Raw genomic sequence first — 14,791 nt, 5'->3', positions numbered from 1 at the left:
GGCGGGGGGAAGGGGTACGCGCCCCAAAGTCACTGCTAGGCGAGGGACGGCGGGGAAGGGGTATGCGTCCCAAAATTCACTCCTTGGCACGGGGCGGCGGGGGAAGGGGTATGCGTCCCAAAATTCACTCCTTGGCGCGGGGCGGCGGGGGAAGGGGTATGCGTCCCAAAATCCGCTCCTAGGCGAGGGGCATCGGGAGGAAGGGGAACGCGTCCCAAAGTCACTCGTAGGTGAGGGGCGGCGGGGGAAGGGGAACGCGCCCCAAAGTCACTCCTAGGCGAGGGGCTGGCGCCAGAGAGGGGTGGGAGGGGGGTTTGTTGTGACGCCCCAAAGTGCCCCCATACTACTAATGTAGTTTTGGCAGTTGCTTTATTTTCTTTGCCAGATTTTTTATTGTTATTATTCATGCATTCAATAGCTGCAGAGGCAGAGCGTCTATTCTCACAGAGCTGCACTGATTCGTCTAGAGGTACGCCAGCAGTCATCAACCTCTCAAAAAGCTCTTGTGCTTCTTTACAATCTGCGAGTGAATCTAAAAAGAAGTTGTTCGTAGAATTCTGATCATTAAAATAAATAATAACAATGTAAAGTTGAGAAAAATTTTAGTATTTCCCGTTGCAACCGTCACAAAGGGTACAGCCAGATAAGCATGACGAATCTACCCCCACAGCATTTTCTATCGACACTCAAGAACATTTTGGTATCAAATAAGAATAATTCACCCCAATTTTCAGCTTTTAATCTTGAACAGTTTTTGAGTTTTTTGAAAAAAGAACCTCTTTTTTCGTTTTAATTTTTTTTTTTTTCAACAGTAAAAATAAAAATAATCAAATGGTGATTTTTTTTTCCAAATACTTGCGAGTAAAAGACATGAAAAAATATTTTCTTTATGATTCCCAAATTTATAGCCAATTTTTTTTTAAATAAAAAGAAAGTAAAACCATTTTTTCAACTATGTCTTTTCAGACATGCAATCACTAAATTTTAACTGAGAACATCTTTTATACTTCTTTATGCTCAGAAATTATTTCAATTTTTTCTGTTAGATGGAACGTAGTGAATAAAATTAAAAACGTTTTCCGAACTCATTATTTAGAATATAAGCAATCCGGCGGTATAATTGTGCTTTTGGTAGTAACTTATTAACTGAAACAATAGCAATAGTAACTTTTTGTCTAAAACAATAACAATACAAGCAAGATTTGGTACCAAAATGATCCCCAAAGCATCGATCGAAAATGCCGTGGGGGCAGATTCGGCATGCTTTTCCAGCTATGCCCTTTTCTATACGGTCAATTTAATATTTTCGTACGATTGTGCGCATTTTTTTTGGAAATTGAAACAGATAACAAAGATAATTACCTCCAACTTTGACAATCTCAATCTTCTCGTCAATGTTGTTCCATTTTATAGTGGAATTTTCATTTTTCACCGGCACTTTGCTCATGAATTTAGCCAAATCTCTTTCAAGCCATGTGGTTTCATCAGAATAGAAGTAGATCACACCCGGGATTTTCTTGGGGCCAAGCCTTTCACTCTTGCGTGAACATACGGATTCCAAACTAGATTCTAAGCTACCTCTCGAACCGTCATCGTGAACTATTTGACTTTTGTTATTCGACATTTTGATCGCGAAAATTTTTGGATCTTTCTTACTGCACAGTGCACTTACGTCGTAAAACACGTTCAAGCCGGCTCGCGCACACATGCCGATTGCCGGTGCGAACTGCAACGCGTGATCATTCCGCCTCGCAACCACGGATGATCAACCAGTCGCGATGAGCCGAAACCTTTCATTGGTTGAGCACATTGGTAACATGATTATCATTGGTTATTTCAAATTCACCTGGCTTCGTAGGCAACTTTACTGAGCGACGAAACATTGGAGAGAATAATCATTATTTTCTTAATTTTACAACGATTTTTGAGGAACTAAGATTTCTAAATATGAGTGTATTTTGTTTTATTACGGTTCACTCAATTTCAAACAATTCCAAAATCGTGAAATCATGGTTTTTCCTCAGCACGAATCGTTACGATATGTTACTAACTTCAATACGGTACTAAGCAAGTGTGAGCACCATTGATATATACCTATACTAACCCACTGATATACCGGTATAAAGTGTGACTGTCGAAAGCTGTGCGGCGTGAATATTGATTGTAATGAAATTTAATTCACTTGTGAATTATTCATGTGAATATGACCAAACAATCAACCTGTCAAGGAAAAAAGTAAAGTGTGGTGCTGTGGATAAAAAAGTGGTGCATTCTGCTTATAATGAAAAGAACGTACGCAAGAACATCAAGAACGACGACGTGGATAAGAATGAAAAAATTGAAGCATGCTTGCAATTCCGAGGATGAATCGAGCTGTGATGAAACGGCAACAATTAGGACAGATCGTCAACGAATAACCTTCGCCAATGAAGCTGAGTTGGAAAATAGTAAGTGCGACAAATACAATATCAAATGACTAGATACACATACAGGGGTGAAGTTTGGACGTAAGTCGTTTTTACTCCTTGAAATGATTCACGAAAGTAGAATCCAATAAATAATTCTTCTCGATGCTGAGGTTAGAATGTAGGTTATTTAGGTTCGAAGAACTTTCATGCAAACTCTATCTCAATACAATTAGTGAGCAGAGAGCTATGTATTTGCAAATAATTTCAATCTTCTGCTATAAAAAGGAACTCTCAGATAGTTATTTCAGAGGCCTCTGAAGAAGTTCTATGAGAGAGTTGCACCATGTGCAAACCTTGCTAGTGTAGAAAGTTAAATTTATTTCAATAGTACACTACTATAATCTGAAATCGATAAAAAGCATTGTTTGGGCCTTGCCTTTTTTTCAGTCATTACCAGGAAAAGCAAAACAGTTTTTGTTCAATTTTCACCTATGTTCCCAACATAAAAATATTCGTATTACTGATTTCTGCAATAAATAAGTAATCCTAGTAAGAAATGCCAGAGGTAAACTTAATGCATGAAATAAAAAATATGTGTTATTTCACAGGTCATAACATGCAAGACGCAGAAAGGATTACCGACAACGATGATACAGCTGACGAGGAATCACAATGCTATACCGCTGATGACCAGACTTAGTGTGACACACTTGAAGATAACGAAAACGTTATGTCAAGTTCTGAATACGAAGAAACTGACAATGACCATGAGGATGCAGAAATTTGGGAAAATATTGATGTCTCCGATAAGATATACGATGGAGCATCTCTGACTATTACGGAAAGTTGTGTTATGTTGATGTCTTTTTTTTACATTTTAAGCTGTCATATGCCTGTATGGATGCGTTCATTCGTTCACTTGCTTCTCATTTACCATCTAATAACAAAATTATCAAATCAATATACCTACTCAGAAATTATTTTTCTGCAAATAGGAATCATGGTTACAAAAAAGTGCAATGCTGTAGCTCATGTAAACGGATATTGATTGATGAGACGAGGTGCCAAAATTGTTCTAAAAGTTGTGCATCCTCATTTCTGATATTCGATACTGAGTCACACTTTATGAGAGAGAAGATTTCATTGCAGACTTGACATCCAGGTTTCATAAAACAAAAGACCCTTCTATCTTAGAACATATAACGGACGGATCCCTTTATCAGTCATTCAAGAAGTCATACATGAAAAGCGTTTACGACTTTACACTTATGTTGTATACAGATGGAATGCAGCTGTATAATTCGAGTAAGCTGACAGTTTGTCCAATTTTGTTTACTTTCAATGAACTCCCATTTAACAAAAGATATTTGCCAGAAGATATAATTTTTGGTGGACTGTGGTATGCGAATACTAAGCCTCATTTTGATGCTTTATGCTACCCCTTGTAAAATCATTCCAAACATTAAAAAATGGAATTAGGGTTATGCTTCCACATATGAATTATACAACTGTTCGTGGATATCTATTTTCCTCTACACCAGATATGCCAGCTAAAGCACAATTATTGAATATGAAAAACCATAATGGTTTTCATAGTTGTGTTAAATGTCTCATTAAAAGAGAAAGTATTACTTTGGACGGCAATAAAAGGAAATTTGTTTACAAATTTCCAGAAACTTTACGTTTGAGAGATCACCAGCAGTTTATGCATGACAGTGAAAATGCAGAAAAAACAAATACAGCTGTGTTTGGTATAAAGGGTGTTAACATATTTTCAAAATTGGTTATAGATTCCATTCGTGGCATTGGGTCAGAGGATATGCACGGTGTGTTCGGTGGAACAGGGGGAAAGAGGTTCTTGGAACTTTGATTCAATCAGAAGTACAAAAAATCCGAATTCTCTCTTTATGATAAACTGTCACTAGTTGATGATAGACTACGCAATTTGAAACCACCCAACTTCATCAAACGTTTACCTAGGACAATTACACATCATTTAGCATTTTTTAAAACTTCAGAATTTAAAAATTGGTTTTTCTACTTCTCCATTCCAGTGGTTTGTGCTTTAATGAAAGAATCATACCTTTCTCATTATTTTTTACTTGTTCATGCCATGCATCTACTGAATCAGGAAAAAGTTTCATTCTCAGACATAAATTTAGCAGAAATATTGCTAAAAGAATTCGTCAGAGATTTTGAATTGTTGTACGATGGTAACCTTCTAACTGCTAATCTCCATGCGTTGTTACATAAGGCAGAAGCAGTACGTTGTCTAGGCCCTAGTTTCGAAACAACCTGTTTTCCCTTAGAGGGCTTATTGGGTACAATGAAATCACTAGTTACTGGAAAGATGTACGCTGAAAAAAAAATTGCCGATTCGTTCATGGCATTACAGTCTTTACCTACGTACGTCACACAGTTGGGAGAACATTCCAAATCTAGGAGATTTATAAAAAGTTTGTCGCAAAAACGAAGTAAGAGAGAAGAAATAGAAAGTGGTACTTTTGCTCTTGGGACATTACGACAGGTATCAGAAATATCTTCCTATCTTATGTCAGCTGTTGAAGAATTAGTTGAAATAAATACCAATATACCGAAAGTTTGGATATTCCACCGATTACAAAAAGATAGGTTCACCGTAGTAGCTAAAAGCTACAGTAATAACAACCGGCATAACAATTCCTTGGTTTTATGTGAGACAGGTGTTTTTATAATTGAAACATTTGTCTAGTTCAAATCATGTAATTGTAATTATGTATGCAACTGTACAAGTAAATACGTTGCTATTGGCAAAAAATGTGAAATTAAGTCAATCAATGGTCTTCCAGAAAATCCATTTATTTTTTAAATTTTCGAAATGCACCCACTTGTAGCATTCCTGTTACACAAATTCTTGATGTATGTGTGTTAAGTGTGGTTAATGGAAGGTCTTTTTGCTGTAAGCGAGTAAACTCCATTGAATATGAATAAAGTATTAAATCTATGATGTTGTTGATGATGATGGTGATGGTGATGGTGACGATGACGATGACGATGACGATGACGATGATGATGACGAGTTGTTTTTCTAGGTAGAAATTTGGACTTTGACCTGAGTTAGCAGTGAGTGATAACAAATTTTCTTGTATCAAAGCCGTATCTTGAAAAATCTCATGAATCTAATAAAAAAAAGTGACAAACAAAGAAATGCATAAACGAACAAATATGCAAAATAAATTAAAAAAAAAAAAACACTGGAAAGGCTGCAAATTTTTGTTCTTAGCTTGAGGTGCAATTATTATTATTTTCATTATTACAATCGTCGTCGTTATTATTATTTTTGTTGGTGTTGTCATTATTATTACCTCATACCTATAATATCAGATTAGAGAACTATGTACATCGTTAATATAATTACATTGTTACGTTAAAAGGGAACAATAAAACAAAAAAAATAAAGAGTCCAAGGATGGAGACAAGTCTCAAGATAATCAGAGCCCAATGTTTTGTAAGAAATTATGATTTAGATTTTTCAATCCAGTGAAGTCATAAAATAATAATAGACTTCAATGCGTGCAATCTTTGAAAAATTCACACATCAGAGAGACTGGATTAAAAATTTAGTTATATATTATAAACTGTGTAAAAAAATAATTTGAAAACTTAAAAAAATTAACAAATAAACAAACAATGAATGAATGACTGATAATATTTTTCTAAATGATTGCGTATGTATACATGTTTAATTGGTAAATGAACAACACATGTACGAATACTTGTAATAATTGCATAATATTGCAGAAGATATTTAAGCTTAAGAGTAAGTATAAATATCAGAAAAACAAATAAAAATTAAAACGCAAAAAAACAAAATATAGTTTTGTACACTTATACATAATAATCGTAATGTATCCATTAGTGAAAAGAATTTAACAAACAAGTAAAGAAAAATGGAGACGATTATAATAACTATAAATTATATAATATTCTTATAGTGGTAACATTTAATTACAATTCTGTCTACACATAATAGTATGATTAATCATTCGAAGGAATTGATGTGAAGAAATGCGCTGCTGTGTAGTGAAATATTTGAATATGTAACATTTTGTAATTTTTTTCTAAATATATTTTACAACAACCGATAATTGTCTTGTTGAGTACGAGGGGGAAATAACTCAAGATCCGAGTGACACATTAATTCCGAAGGTTGAAATAATTCAGAATAATTCATTTAATTCAATATAATTCTTTTAAATCAGATTAATTCTTTTAATTCAGATTAATACTTTCAATTCCGAGTTTAATTCACATTGATTCAATAGTGTTGCCATCAATTCTTGATAATTCACTTCAATTCAACATAATTCTTTTAATTCAGATTACTTTTTTTAATTCAAATTAATTCCTTTAATTCAGATTAATTTTTTAAATTTCAAGTCTAATTCACATTAATTCAATAGTTTTGCAACCAATTCTCGATAATTCACGTTAATTCAATATAATTCTGGTACAAATTGAAATCATTTGAAATTAATTCACTGTTAATCCTCATTAATTCTCCGTTAATTCGGTTAGTTCTCATTAATTCAAGTAATTCAGTATTAATTCAGTTAATTCTCATTAATACACGTAATTCCCTTCAATTCAGGTAATTCTCTGTTAATTTAATTAATTCTCATTAATACAGGTAATTCTCTGGTAATTCTCTGTTAATTCGGTTAATTCTCATTAATACAGATAATTCTCTGTTGATTCAGGTAATTCTCATTGATTGAATTAATTCACATTATTTTGGGAATTCTTATTAATTCAAGTGAAGTATGAATTAATTCATGGACTATTGACACGTGAATTCAACGAGTTATTCCCCCCCCCCGGTTGAGTGATATTGCTTCACCGTATTTGTTATTTTCCAAACTCTAGGCTGTACGAAGAATGTGAGATCTGCAATACTTTCGAAGAATGTCGAGCTTTATGATGACGAAAGGCATTCATTGCATTATATACATATACCAACGAAGTGCAAACGTTGTTTACAATAACTTCTGAATATTTGTGCTATTAACTCGCGATCCAAGGTATCAAAAGAAAAGAGCTAGTGTTCTCTAATAGTCAACCGAAGACTTTAACAGGAAGACTTAATAGCAACTATATTTTTAAAACTAAAAGCAAAAGCACGTACGAGTTATTAGCACAATTTCACCCAAAAAAATATCTATGGTGTTGCCAAGGTTTACGACCAAGTTTTTGCCAGGTAATACCAAAGCAACAGTAAGTCTTTACCCAGAAAATAACCAAGGGTTGAAAGCAAGGGTTTTCCAGGGTAATAGCCAAAGCAAAAGCACAGGTTGAAGCAAGTCTTTGGCATTTGAATAATCTTGGCATTGCCAAGGCTTAAGAGCAAGTTTTTACCAAGAGAATAGCCATAGCTAAAGCAAGGGTTAAAACAAGTGTTCTCCAAGGAAATGGCCAAGGTATTACCAAGCGTTAAAAGCAAATGTTTACCAAGGTAATAGCCAATCTATTCCCAAGGCTTACAGAACTCTTGTGTTAATCACCAAGCGTTAGCAAGTTTTTAGCAATATATGTCCAAGGGTTTTTTCAGCAGTTCAAGGCTTTTTCAGGACATACACAAGACCTTTGCAAGCTGATATTTTTGACACGGGCAGTCTTTGTACCGTCCTCTAGCGATACGGTCAGTATCGTGTATCTCGACAATAAAAAATCTCTTTTGTTGTTAACTTAATCTCAATTTCCATCATCACCATCCCGTTTCATTCATTATTGTACGTCATCACTAATTCGCGGATTCTACGTCGATGATCTACAGCTTTTAGTGATCTCTCCAAACATGAAGTGATTGTAATATTAATTAACTTTATTATTAATTTGAATTAATAACCTTTCGCAGTAAAATAATAATTCAATTATCTTGTATTAGTCAATCGTGAGTGAACGTTTGAACATTTCAAACAATAACTTTCGGCACAGAATGTTGATCTTCGGATCTACAGATAAGGCGATTCGAGTAGTCTTCTTCACGATATTTTGAATCTTGTCCTCACCGCTTATAAGTTTTTAGATCACCAATCATAACATCAAAATAGGTGGCAAGCTTTTCTGGCCACCAGGTAACTTTAATTATTGTTTTCTGTGCATTCCAAATATTGAAATCAAAGGAAACAGAAACGGTGCCTAACTATAGATGATATCCCTGGGTATTCAGAGAGATACTTTCTGGACTTGAGCTCTGCCCATAATAACATTTTAATCACAGAAGAATTGGTGATTTCATTCCAAATTTTAATATAAGTCACTCTTAATCTAAACAGAGAGATACGATATAATTATAACCCGCCAACTAGACGTAATAATCGTTCGCCATAGATGTTTTTCGTACTGATTAATTTATACCATTTTATATGAATCATACACAAAACTTGCTGAATACAGTAAATGGTCTTTAGTTAGTTCTGTAGATTCTCTGCATTTAAATATAAATTTGTCTGTCCACGTTACCTTCATGTAAATTCACATACTTTTATCATTATAATTTCGCTTTTGATTTTGACATCATTTATCTGTTACCGATCATTTTTCACAACCGAATCGTTTTCAAAATATACTTTATCTTTCACCAGATATTTCACCATTTATTTTTAACGATCACCTATCCCATTTTATTATTAGTATCTATAAATTGGTCTCAACTATTTAACCAATCCTACAACGGCTTGAATAGGGCTAAGCAACAACGTACCCACATATTACCGGCTTATCGCAAGGTAGGTCTTTTTCAGTTTTTAATTTTTATTCATTGTCGTTACATAGGATCAATCTTGACTATGTATAATCGTTTAGCCTGTACAACGTTAACAAACTGTTTTCGTAAAAAATCAAACGTTATTTCTTGATGGAGTTTTCAGTATCCTACTGTGATGTCCCTACTAGTCTGGAGACTTGTGGAAACTACTAATTAGTCAGCATTATATCTGGAATTTGACCTGAATTTTACGTAGAGCAGACAGATGACGCCTTATGCGTTTCCAAAAATATCTGTTTGTTTTTTACATCTCAGTTTGTACTTGTAAGTTGAGCCTATTATTTTTTAAAAATTAAGAAAATACTCACTTTTTTAGCCAAAACACGCGTATTTTGAAAACCTTCACCAAACAGGTTGATTTCAGCAATCATGCTGCTATCTGGCACCATCATAGATATTGGGCGAAACATGGATTTAAGATTATCTGGAAGTTCGGTGCGTCCGGCATAACCAGGATTCATTGTAATGAATATTCCACAAGTATGTACAAGACTAATTTCACTTCCTTCGAATGTAAAGCGTACTAATTTTTGTGCCAGAGCAGTTAATATTGACAGTATCTGTTGTGCCACAACAGAAAGCACTTCTATATTTATTCTGTAAAATGAAAGAAGTCAAAGTTAGATGTGAAATGCTTGTGAAGTATTAGTATTTCGAAGACATAAATAAAACGCTATTCAAAGAAACAGGTAAAATAAAAATATTTCATAAATTTATGGAAAAATGTGGATCATAGTTACAAAGACATGCTGTAACGTACCGGGTGAGTGTCTTTTGCTCGACATTGAATGAGAAATATGCTCGTAAATTACGTATCTCCGCTTGTCGGTGAAAGGGATTCGGGATTTAAACGATGTAGCTGAAGCGTTTTCCGGGTCCGGACAAGCTTAGCTTGACAAAGCCGCAATATCTTCGACTCGGGTGTTTTTCAAGTGCTGAAGCTGCATTTGTCGCAAACTGGGAGATTTTTTAGGCGGCAAAGCTGCTCAATTATTTATTATAGACTCGACAGTAGACTGTCAAAGCCGTTGCCCTCCTGAAGAGTCAGAAACCCGTTCCCAAGCCTGCCATGCATTCTCTTTCCTGAATTTGCGATTGCCTATGCTACGTACCAGGGATTTCAAACCACGGTTGTCTATCAGACTGAGGATATTCAATTAACCAATGCTGCATAGAGTTAATAATTTACCGAAGCTGTTCCCTGCCGTTACTCTGATCGATTTTTTTAGATAGTCAAAAAATGTGTCAAAGAAAGCAGGCCAAATTTTGGTGAAAGATGTTTAAGGTGCTTATAAAGACGCGTTGTACGCCTCGAAAACGTGGGGATGTAAAACTTCTTTACCACTCAAGTAATCAGAGTGAAACTTGGGCAATTAATGCCTTATTTTGGCAAAAAGTGGACCGCTTTTTAATTTTTCAAAATTTGGAAAAAAAATTTCACAGATTGGTTACCACCCACAGAAATTGGCCAAATTTTCAAAGTTGTACTTAATGGATCGAAATCTCCCGTATAATGCCACTCGGCGGTGATGAAACACACATTTTGGGCCCAGTCCCATGAGATTTGATGGTGAAATGACGAAATGGCAGCTGATCTGGTTTTCGATTACGAACAACGCCAAAATCTCATTTTGGTGACATTTGTTACCGACATTTTGCGAATGCCGGTAATGCATGCGTCGGTAAAAATTTTTGAAACATAAATGTGAAATGGAGAACGTACTGATAAAGAAATATAAACCTAGCATAATAGGATTTACAGAAACGCATATATAAGACAACATGTAGAGAATCACAAATTATACATCAACGAGTATGAATGCGTGTGAGGTGATTCAGAATGTCATAGAACGGGCGGAGTATCATCATACATAGATACTCGAATAAAATTTGATGTAATAGCTATTGAGACATGCAGCAAAAATTGGTGCACAACGGTGAAAATTGAAGAAAAAAACTGTACAAGGGTATTTGTGGTAGTCTATCACACGCCTAATGGTAAGGATGCTAGTTTTATTGACTTTCTTGAGGAAACTTGTGTCAGCAATATGCAGAATGATATATTTACCATGGGCGACTTGAACAAAGATATGAATTTGAACTCAAAACAAATTTACTGGAGTGATGGATTCTGTGGTGTTGAGAAAGCTAATGGAAGAACTAATCAGAATTATAATGAATTCTGAAACAATAGACTTAGTTTTTTTGAATCATATGATGAAAACCGATATATGGCATGAGCTCAAGATAACGGATTGTTCAGCAATCGTGTTGTACTAGAATGTAAAATTGGTAGTATATGAGAACAAAGTTATTACTTACAAAGATTATAAGCGAGTGGACAAAGATAGATTTAGAAGAATAGGGAACCTGCATGCACTTGAAATCTCTATATTCCTCTATTGGACTCGAAAGTAGGATGAAAAATAATGAATTTCCCAAGACAGCTTCTTTTTTCGAGCAACATTAACGCTGCAATATTTTTTTCTTTTCCACTAATTTTTCTCGGTAAATTTGAACCGGTAACTATTTTGCTGGACCCCTCTATCAGCACCGCCAGGTGACACGTACGGGCACAATGCTCGGCTGTGAACACCGTCTGCTCCGAGCAAGCCGGAATCCTAACCTGCAATATTAATATTTGAAGCTGTGAAGCATAGTTGGCGTTGTCAAAATGTTATTGTCGCTTTTTGCGCTGGACCTTTTGACTGAAACGTCGACTCTATTTTCAACCACACTTCTCTTGATGTACTACACCCACGAATGATGTTCAACTCGGATGGACTAATCGATAAAATCATATCAGCTTTCGCCTTTGCGTCTGCACTTTTCCAGGCTGCGATTTCGGTGTCTCCAGTGCTTGGTAAAACTTTTGTACCGTCTACGTATGACCACGTGTCGTGTTTCACCAATATCGCCTCCATTTGGAGTTTCCACGTATCGTAATTTTCCGCGTTTAGCGGCTCGATTTTTGTTAGTGACGTCATATCGATACTCTTGTTTATGATTTATTTCGTAATTATTCACTTCACTTGAGTCTGTTCAAAACGGTTTTCCCGTATCGACTTTTTTTTTTTTTTGTTTTCACGTTTCGCTACACGTCGCGGCCACGTTGCCGCCGAATTTTTCACTCGCGACTTGAATCCTTATTTTATCGCGAGTTATATAGCATCCTGGGCCCATAACCTATTGGGCAGGTAAATAAATTGTTCAGGTGTCTATTTATTATATGACACAAGTTTCTTTATTTGTGATTTACAAAATACGCGTGGGTTTGCATAACCTCGTGTGCGCGTCGGACGGCAGCGAGATTCAGACTGGCTCGCACCGGAAGGGGTTGAGTCCGGTCGACCCGAGGATCTAACGATCGATATTGTAGGGTGTCGATAAATCAGATACTTTGCTATCCTAACAATAACTTTTAGTTTGGTTAAAATAAAAAGACAACAATGGATCCATCAGCTCTGCAACCAAATTTAGATTGGTACATGTATTGTTTTGTACCCTCTCGTAAAAATACAACAAGTTCAACTTCAGAAAAGATATTTATCCGAGTGCCAAATAATGTATTAAAACGGAAGTCTTGGTGCGATGCAGTTGGGTTTGACAAAAGTAAAAAACTGAAAAAAACTAGTTATTGCTGCGAAGATCATCTTGATGTAAGTGAATACCTTCTTATACATTCGAATGAAACTTACATTAAATCAGTGTAATAAACTGTATTATTCTTTATAGCTTGATAATGATTTGAAAAACTGCACTGCATATAAACAGTTTGGAAAAATAAAAATACTAAAGGAGGGTGTTGTTCCTCGTTTTAATTTGAACATTTCAAACAATCCAGCCTATAGGTCTATGAACGTCGATGATCAGTTTGATATTCAAGACACTGGAGATTGTTCATTGGGTGCAAAAAGTGAAGAGTGCAGTGCGTCGAGTATTTTCCGTTCTGATCCGCGTGTATTGCAACCATTGGTAAAACTTCATAACAGTAAGCTTGGACAAGTTTATAAGCCAAGCACAGCGAATAAATGGACACAAACCAGCATTCAAAATGAAGACAAAGCTTCCCAAGCAGTTGCTGTATCTCGCAGTGTCCTTGTTGGCAGTAATTTTGATGCGGATTTTTTACGGATGAATGAGGTGCTTGATAAAGTCAGTAGTATGGATTTATCTTTCGATACCCTCGATACTAGTTCATCTTACAAGATAAGTTTTACTCAATCATCGGGTACAAGCAATGAAGAAAAAAAAAATAAGGGATGAATTGTTGGCCAAAGTGGTGTATAAAAAGTTCTACGAAAAGATTAATTGAAAACAATCCTTTGCTGTATTTAGGTGTACGCAAAGAATCAATGTACTTAATAGACTTATTACATGAAGAATGCAGCATTAGTGTAAGGAAGATCTACTTGACACTGGAGAAAGTTAAGCTGAATCTACCATTTCTTGTGCTAGGAAATGAATTTGGTTTATCGGAAACGCAAGCAAGCAGAGTTTTCAATAAAAATATAAAACTCATAGCTCTACAGTTGAAACAGTTTATTGTTTGGCCAAGCAAGCAGCAAATAATGTTGAACCTTCCTATACACTTTCGATACAGGTATAGTGACATTGAAAGCATTATAGACTGTTTCAAAATAGAAATCGAAAAACCGTCTGATGCATGTAATCAGGCATTGACTTGGTCGGATTATAAAAAATGTAATACCGCTAAGTATCTTATATCTGTGACTGCTGATGGCCTTATAAATTTTATATCAGATGGAATTTGTGGAAGGTGCACTGATATGTCAATAGTCGAGAAGTGTGGATACTTAGATGTTTTGCCAGAAAATTTAAAAGTGATGGCAGACCGAGGCTTTAGAAACAGCTGGATGTGCAGCTCATGAAAAAAATGCACCTTAATCAGACCTCCATCAGTTAGTCAGAATACATAGAGTAGCAAAAGTGATGTAAGACTAACTAAACAAATTGCCAGTCTCAGAATACATATGGAAAGAATAATCAACCATATAAGAAATTTTCAATTTCTGGACATTCACACACGTGTAGACAATAAACTACTGGACTACTTGAATTCTGCTGTGTTAATTGCTTCACGTTTAGTAAATTTGCAAAGTGAAGTGATAAAGCAAATTTGAAATTATCCAGTATGACATAATATGAAAAATCATTTAATAATATTATACTTCAAGATAATTATTATTGTATTCTATTTTGATTATACATTTTCGGTTTTATTAAAATTTCTCGAAATGAATTACATTAATATACAAATATGAGGATATCTATCTTATCAATAATAAAATCAGCGCATCAGTTCTGGGAATATTACCTTACTCCAAAAAGCACTTGCTCTCTTCATCACTGCTGTAATATAATTTTCATCGAAATTCTCTATTACAATGAGAACATCTCCATTGTCCTCAAATCCTGGATCTGTGATGTAAAAATATCCTTTATTTTTCTCATGAAAAAGCATTTGCAGCTGAATCTGGGCCTTGAACTTATTTTGAATTTTTCCATCAGTATAATAATTTTCTACAGTCTTTGAACTCATTGGACACTTCACTTC

At 35.2% G+C, this 14,791-nt stretch overlaps 1 protein-coding gene across 1 annotated transcript in view; it reads right to left on the bottom strand.

The window, feature by feature from the left end:
• The window catches only part of LOC124413872 (dynein axonemal heavy chain 2), a 468,252-nt gene that overhangs the window by 384,920 nt on the left and 68,541 nt on the right, over nucleotides 1–14,791 (bottom strand). The window contains exon 12 of the mRNA XM_046894658.1: nucleotides 9,522–9,810. Within this exon, the coding sequence (XP_046750614.1) occupies nucleotides 9,522–9,810 (289 nt within the window). The remainder of the gene's footprint in view (nucleotides 1–9,521; nucleotides 9,811–14,791) is intronic.

This window comes from Diprion similis, chromosome 13 (genome assembly GCF_021155765.1).
Source record: "Diprion similis isolate iyDipSimi1 chromosome 13, iyDipSimi1.1, whole genome shotgun sequence".
Lineage (NCBI taxonomy): Eukaryota > Metazoa > Arthropoda > Insecta > Hymenoptera > Diprionidae > Diprion > Diprion similis.
The sequence above is the reverse complement of the archived record's forward strand: the minus strand, read 5'-3'. Positions and strand labels throughout refer to the sequence as shown.